This window comes from Athene cunicularia, assembly GCF_003259725.1.
Source record: "Athene cunicularia isolate RWA chromosome 26 unlocalized genomic scaffold, athCun1 chr26_part2, whole genome shotgun sequence".
Taxonomy (NCBI): domain Eukaryota; kingdom Metazoa; phylum Chordata; class Aves; order Strigiformes; family Strigidae; genus Athene; species Athene cunicularia.
The window spans coordinates 121,186-128,265 of record NW_020799137.1 but is presented as its reverse complement, the minus strand read 5'-3'; the positions used below and the strand labels follow the sequence as shown (position 1 = coordinate 128,265).

General features: G+C 47.6%; 1 protein-coding gene across 1 annotated transcript; it reads left to right on the top strand.

Annotated features, from left to right (window-relative positions):
- Nucleotides 1-175: 175 nt before the first annotated feature.
- Nucleotides 176-6,103, top strand: SRSF3 (serine and arginine rich splicing factor 3). Its single transcript, XM_026864486.1, has 6 exons — nt 176-279; nt 1,074-1,281; nt 1,808-1,942; nt 4,132-4,170; nt 4,922-5,008; nt 5,277-6,103. Exons 2-6 carry the CDS (start codon nt 1,076-1,078, stop codon nt 5,302-5,304), a joined length of 495 nt encoding a protein of 164 aa, XP_026720287.1. The 5' UTR covers nt 176-279; nt 1,074-1,075; the 3' UTR covers nt 5,305-6,103.
- Nucleotides 6,104-7,080: the final 977 nt, after the last annotated feature.

Genomic DNA, 7,080 nt, shown 5'->3' with positions numbered 1-7,080 from the left:
CCCGCCGCTGCCGGGGGAGGAGCCGGCCCCGCCCGCCGCCGTTTGGGCCGCGCGGAGGCGGCGGGATGAGGCGAGCTGTCAATCAGCGGAACGGCGCCCTCTGGTTTGCTGCTGGGTGGCGTCACGTGGTAGCGGACTGTTAGTATATAAGGGCGGGCGGGGTAGGTCTCCGCCGCCATTTTGTCCAGTGAAGAAAAGCGGAGCGGGAGTCTCGTTGAGGGTCGAGTCGGCTACGAATTTAGCGCGGGCTCCCTTCGCGCGCCCTCCCTCTTAGCATCGGTGAGGATCTTCACCTCGGAAGGCGGGGGGGAGGCGGCACCCGCGGTCTCGGTCCTCGGCAGGGCGGATGGAAGCGGCGGGGCCCGGTGGCGGCAAACAAAGAGCAGCCGCCATTTTGTAAAGCTAGGCCGCGGGCGGCGGCTGCCGCTGCGCTGAGGAAAGCCGGGCGGGGAGAAGGCGGGTAGGCTACGGGTTGCCTTAAAGAGCCCGTTCGCCGCCGTTTCTCTGCGGCTGTGGTCAGTGAGGCGAGGTGCGGCTGGGCAGGGGGTGGTGCGGCGTCTTTTCCGCCGCTCGAGGGGAGCGCCGGTTCCTCACGCCGCGTATGCAGCGCTGAGGAAACGCTCTGGAGGGATTCCCCGAGCGCTCCCGGCGTGGTCTCCGCCGGAGGTGGCGCTGATTTTCCCCCCGGCCTGTGCACTTTCCCCCGAGTGTCTCTCCGAGAACAATGGAGCCCTGCTCCGGCGCAGCGCTCCCCCTGCAGGCCTGGTCCCCGCTGCAGCCCAGGGGCAGAGGGGCGCAGAGAAACAGCCCCACGGAAAGTTGCGGGCCTTAAAAGTAAACGAAATTCCCTAAAATGTTGAATTTTAATTACGGTTGCGAGATAGTAGATGACTTTTCTGTTCGGTTTTAAAACATACTCTTCCCCCCGCCCTTTCCACACAGGTAAATGTTTATCATGTCAGATCATATCACTGCTGTCGCTTCTGGGAAAAGCAACCAACAGAATTGCTTCCTTTGTAAATAAAGAAACACTTGCTGTCTGTTAAGTATACATGAGCTTTTTTTTGTCCTAGCAATGCATCGCGACTCTTGTCCGCTGGACTGCAAGGTTTATGTGGGTAACCTTGGAAACAATGGCAACAAAACTGAATTAGAGCGAGCTTTTGGCTACTACGGACCACTGCGCAGCGTATGGGTGGCAAGAAATCCTCCTGGTTTTGCCTTTGTGGAATTTGAAGATCCACGAGATGCAGCTGATGCAGTAAGAGAACTAGATGGAAGGTAAAATGTGCTGCTTATGTGTTTGGCTTGCCTGGTGAACACAAGAGAAATTGTGGGTAGTGGTACAATTTAAATTGGGAAGCTTCAACTGGCAAAACCAGGGACTTGATACGTTTGTCATGTACTACTTATTTGTATAGTGATATAAGGCCTTAATAGTGCAAGAATAGCACTGGGACAGTTAATTTTACATTTTGGGGTTAGACTCCCAAGTTAGTCATGACTTTGACCCTTTGGTCTGTATTGGTTAAATTCAAGGTAGTGCTACTATAAAGAGGAGGGAGACACTCTTGGTTCCTTCTCTGCCTGCTTTCATAGCATGGCGAGCTTTCAGAAGCAGCTGAACCTTTTGTCTGTCATGCCTGGAGTCTGCTTTTGTAGACTGAATACTGTGTACTTCAATGTGTATAGCCAGAATGTTGTTTTTCTCCTCTTGTTGCCTCTTTTCACTAACAATTTCCTAGGGTTTCTTGTGCACGCAGGCTTGTCCCTGGAAACGCTAACTAATTTCAATCTCTTTTCCCAGAACCCTCTGTGGGTGTCGTGTCAGAGTGGAGCTCTCCAATGGTGAGAAACGGAGTCGGAACCGTGGGCCACCTCCATCCTGGGGCAGGCGTCCTCGAGATGACTATCGCAGAAGAAGTCCTCCTCCTCGTCGCAGGTACCCTAGGTCAAAGTACACTCATAGAGCTGTTGGCACTGTTACCACTTAGCATCCTAGAAGCAGGCTTTTTAAAAGCATGTTGATGGATAACGTTCATCTATCTGATCACAATTTGGAGATGGCAAATGCTAAAAAAAAGGAAAAAACAAACCCCCACAAAATCGAGGTGAACTTAAGTTGTGTTGAATGTTGGCTTTTGTCCTTAGGTCACTGTGCAAGTTGGTAGTCAGTGCCCTCTATCCTGGACCTACCCTCGTTCCTCCTAAAATCTGCTCATCTTCTAGTCACACTTTCCCTTTCTTCCCCATACTTCAACTTAGGCTGTTCCTTTCCTTTATTCCATAATGGCAAAACATGACATACAGCAGCTTAGCATTTCCATACAGATGTGTTTCTCCGCTTTGTTTGCACAATTGAAATACTTTCCAAGCAGGCAGCTGTTTAATAATAGATCAAGTAACAGTTGCTCTAAACATCTAGAATCTTTACACTTTAGCGGTAGTTTGGAATTAAACCATCGTGTGACGATCCTGTCACTTGAGGTTTGCAAACCCAGCTCTAAAATATAGCAGGATTTTTGGTAACTGGCACGTTCTTGGACCCAGACTAGCTTGTCTGGCGGTTTAAATCTGCAACGTGGTTTTTGCAGGACTGAATTTACCTGTTGCAGGTGAGTGAAGTCCTCACAAGTCAGGGTTTCAAGCTTACCCTTTTGCTGTTGAAAAATAACACATTAGGAGTATTTGTTAGCTAATAGATGGTTGTACTGATGGCTTGTTTTTCATTTTTTTTATGCTTTTTGGTCCATCTATTAATAAAAATGAACCCGTTACAGAGTCACCATCATGTCTCTTCTCACCACCCTCTGAGTCTGCATTAGCCAGTCAACTAGCCCTTTCAGCGTCATGTGACCAGCGCGCCCCATGCAGCTTGGCTGGTGTCGTTTCACATGACCCAGGCATGGCCAGTCGTCAGGTTGCACCGCCCTTTGGTTCCCGAGCATGCTGTTTTCTCTCAGCCTTCTCTCCAACCTTAACCAAATCGGCAGCAGCCACCTCGACCGCCCACACATTCCCGGCCAATCAGCTCAGCTGTTTATTTACCAAATGTCTTCACAACAACTACAGCAGCAGCCTTCGGCTAACAAAAAAGCAGGAAAAATCCACAACACCCCCTTCGCCAACCAACTAAATACAACGCAACATCTGGCAAAACCTTTTCAGCAAATTCTTCTTGGCAGTCAGTCCGGCAGCCTCACCTCACCATTTCTAGCTTGTTGAAACCAAAAACTAGTAAGTTTTTCCTGCTTATACAGTTTACTGCTGGTTAAAATAAGGAGTAAGCGGCTTATAAGTAATTACTTTTCTCAATCAAAGGCTGGCTGTGCATAATTGAGTGGTAACGTACATATGTTGCTTGAGAAAACTTTTAAGGGTGATACGGAAGCTCTTACACTGTGAATAACGTAAAAACCAGTATATTTGCATGTGAGATGCCAAACTAAATTTTTAATAAAGCTCTAACAAACTTAGCTTTTCCTTGCCAGAAAAATCCTATCACCTTTAAATGGTTTTACTAACAGTTTTCAAAACTTAAAACAATTACTTTTTGGGATGAACTGGGCCGAGCTAAGGTTATTTTTTTTATTTTTTATTTTTTTAAGAAAATAGTCTAAACACACTCTATGGCATTAAAAATGACAATCACAGATATGCAGTTCTAATGTAGCACTTAATGGCATTATCAATATTTACACTGAGCGCATTTTCACTTTTTTTCCACTTGGTATCTCTTATGTCTTGTTATGGACCTTTTTGGCTTGCATGGGTTCCAAAACATTTGGTCTGTGCTTTTTTTTAATTTTTTTTTTTTTATTGGAACCACTTGTGGGACTTTGGTGTGGTGTTCTGGGCAGTGTATTTAGTTGAAATGGAAAGTGTTGCTTTGGACAAGTCTGCTTTGAAGCATTCTTAGTTAAAGTGAATTCGTGGTTGGAAACGTGCTGTTCACACTGAGCTTTGTTTTACTGCCTAATCTTTCCATGCCTTTTATTGGATGATGGATGCCAGTTATTCTTGGCACGTTCCCTGGGCCCAACAGTGAGTTTGACAAGTTGGGAAATGCCTCACCCACATTAATGCTAAAAGAATTGATAAAAAGCCTCACATTTCTTTTTCTGGTTCTAGATCACCACGAAGGAGAAGCTTTTCTCGCAGCCGCAGCAGGTACGCAGCAGTTTGTGACAGCATGGGCTGTTCTCTTGGGGAGGTTTGAAAAGAAACAAACCAAAGCAGTGTGACGTTTGGGCTGTGTGGAGTCCCGGGGAGGTGTTGTAACTTGGTAAAAGGGAGAAAGAGGCTTACTGCTGTCCTGTTGCTTGCCTGGAGTTAATAATTTACACAGCTGTTTGAGATTCCAGGGTTAGCAGTTAAAGGATACTAAGAATGGCAGTAACTAGTTTTTCTGTTCTGCAGCTGTCCAAGGTTCCTGCCAATTTTTCTTTAAAAGTTTCTGTGTTCACATGCTACTTTCCTCCAGATCCCAAGAGCCACAACATGGGATGAAAAAACATCATGAGCATGTTCTGCTGTTCCGTACTGCAGAGCGTTAGGTGATGGTGATGCAGTTTGTGTTGGGAGCTTTGAAGCCTCCAGAGTTCATGTGCGATTTTTGTTCCTGCAGCACAGGAGGCTGCGCTGCTGTGAGGGATGTGTAAGTCCACATGGACACGCCAGGTTAGCCGAGGCACCAGTTTAAACTGCGGTTGCCTGTTTACAGCATGACTTAAGCTGTGTTGTACGGCTCAAGCTGATTATTCTTACCTGAAGGAAAGACTAATATGATCTTTATCAGGTTTCTCCTGCTTGAATAGTTAAAAACCTTAAGGTGCTGAAGGGAAGCTCTTCAGATCGCATGGTTCACCTCATTCAGATTTGATTTGATGCTGCAATCATCTTACATTGTTGTCTTTAACAGGTCCCTCTCCAGAGACAGAAGAAGAGAGAGATCACTCTCACGGGAGAGGAATCACAAGCCTTCTCGTTCCTTCTCCAGGTCTCGCAGGTAGGATGAGTCTTGCCATGGTTAGCAGTTTGAGTAAATCTGTAGAGATGATCGTTGCCGTGGTTTGATAATATTGAAGAGAGTTGTGGTGGAGAATCTGTAGTGTCCTACAAGGTTCTTCACCTTAAATTCAATACTCAAGTTTTCTTAAATGAGCAGTATTCTTAAAATGCTGAAATATCATCTACTTAATGTCATTGGGGTTGGGGGGATTTAAGGTAAAATCTGCTCTTGGCCTCTGGATACTAATGTGTCTCTTCTTCTTCAGTCGCTCCAGGTCAAATGAGAGGAAATAAGACTGTGAGCAGGAGCTGTGTACAGGAACTCATTAGATCTGAGGACAGGAGGAGTATGTACAGAACATTGTTTTGTTTTGAAACTTCATAAAGCTTGGTGCATTTTTAAAATGTTTTAGCTGTTGAACTTGCTTTGTTCCTTGTATCTTGTAACAGGTGGCAAATGTAAAGATGTGAATCTGTATATGGTTCTGAGCAGATCATATGATTTGTAATATTAATCACTTCACAATGTACCGTTACGCACGGTTGTTTGTTTGTGTTGAATGGGAAGCAGTTTGTCTTGCTTAGGTAGAAGAGTGCGTCTGGTCTTGACCCGCTGGGCTCTGTTTTGCTGGGACTCTGTGCAGTGGGGACGTGGTCACTGTGGAAGCGTCGGTCTGTGCCGAGTGGGGTGCAGAAACAGCCAGGAACGCCGAGGGTGGCCTGGGAAAGGGAATGGCTGAGCTGCAGTGGCATCCCGAGCTCTAGTTCTGACTTCCATTACCTGGAACCGAGCTACTTTATATTACATGGAATATAAATTTTTAGCCGTGTGGTCAGTTAATTTTGTACTTCATGTGACTAGAGTACTAATTAAATAGGTGATTGTTGGTGACCATCTATTCCAGAACCTCTGAATAGACCAAATACACAGCAGAACTGACAGCTGGAGTGGGTGGGTTGAGTGTGTAATGGTACATTGTAAAAGTTAGGAATTAAACATTTCTTTACTGTACAAGAATTTTCATGTCACTTGTAAAATGTCTTTTGTGAGATCCTTGGGATTAAAGTTTTGGTTACAACTTGTTGTTCAGTATTTCACTTGAGTAGTACCTGTATGTACATTTGCATCACGGAACATGGCGCAGCGTGGTTTAAATTCAGTGTGGTCTGGACTAAGATGGTGCTGGGACGTGCCTGGGAAGGGTCAGGTGCTGCTCTACATTGCAGGTCCCTCCCTGTCATTGCTCTGCACCCTAGGCCAGGGCTTTCATTCTCCCTCACATGAGTGCAGTGAGTTCACAGACTGCCCGAGAGAGGCTGTATCAGTTGTGTGTGTTCAGATTAAATCTGTTGTACTGAACAATTGTGGTTTAATTTCCTTCACTTGTGCTGCCAAGGTGAGGACAACATGATGGCAAAGCGGCAGTGGAAAAATTCTGCTGCTTTACAGGCTCTGAAAGAGGGGTGTGCCCAGTACAGGTGCAGCAGTCAGTCAAGGTGGCAACACCTGTCTTCATGCATGCATTTAACTGCTCAGACCAGGAGTTCGGCAGCCCCTGGCCCAAACCCCACTGTGGTGTGAGCAGAACTGACCTGTTTGCTGAAAACCGGGAAGGCTGCAGACGGTGTGAAGGGCGCCCCCAGCCCTAAACGGTCTTAAATTGGGAGCACCCTGAGCTTGAAAGACAGACGTGATCTGGTGGGCTTGGCCCAGGGAATTTCCTTCTGTGCGAGGGTCAGCGCCGCTGCCCGGGGCTTTGCTGCTGGCAGGGCCGTGTAGGCAGGGTCAGGGCCCCGGTGCAGTGATCCCGCGGCGGGTGCTGTGGCCGCGCACTGTCGCGGTTCCCCGGCAGAGGTCGGGGCGGCCCCATCAGCCGGGTCGGGGCTCCCGTCCTGCTGAGTCCGGCTCAGGTTCGGCCTCGGGATGTTGAGCGCTGCGGGGCTGCGTGTGCTGGGTGAAAGGCAGCAAGGCCCCAGATGGTATCATGTGCCACACACGGCCGCCTTCCCTTTTCTAAGACGCGCTTCTGCCGGGGTTTGATTTGTGGCAGGATTGCCGACGTGCTGCCT

Coding starts and splice junctions, on each gene's coding strand:
- SRSF3 (XM_026864486.1), top strand. CDS start 1,076: ATGCATCGCGACTCTTGTCCGCTGGACTGCAAGGTTTATGTGGGTAAC. Junction 1,943..4,131: donor AGTCCTCCTCCTCGTCGCAG/GTACCCTAGGTC, acceptor TTCTGGTTCTAG/ATCACCACGAAGGAGAAGCT. Junction 4,171..4,921: donor TTTTCTCGCAGCCGCAGCAG/GTACGCAGCAGT, acceptor TGTCTTTAACAG/GTCCCTCTCCAGAGACAGAA.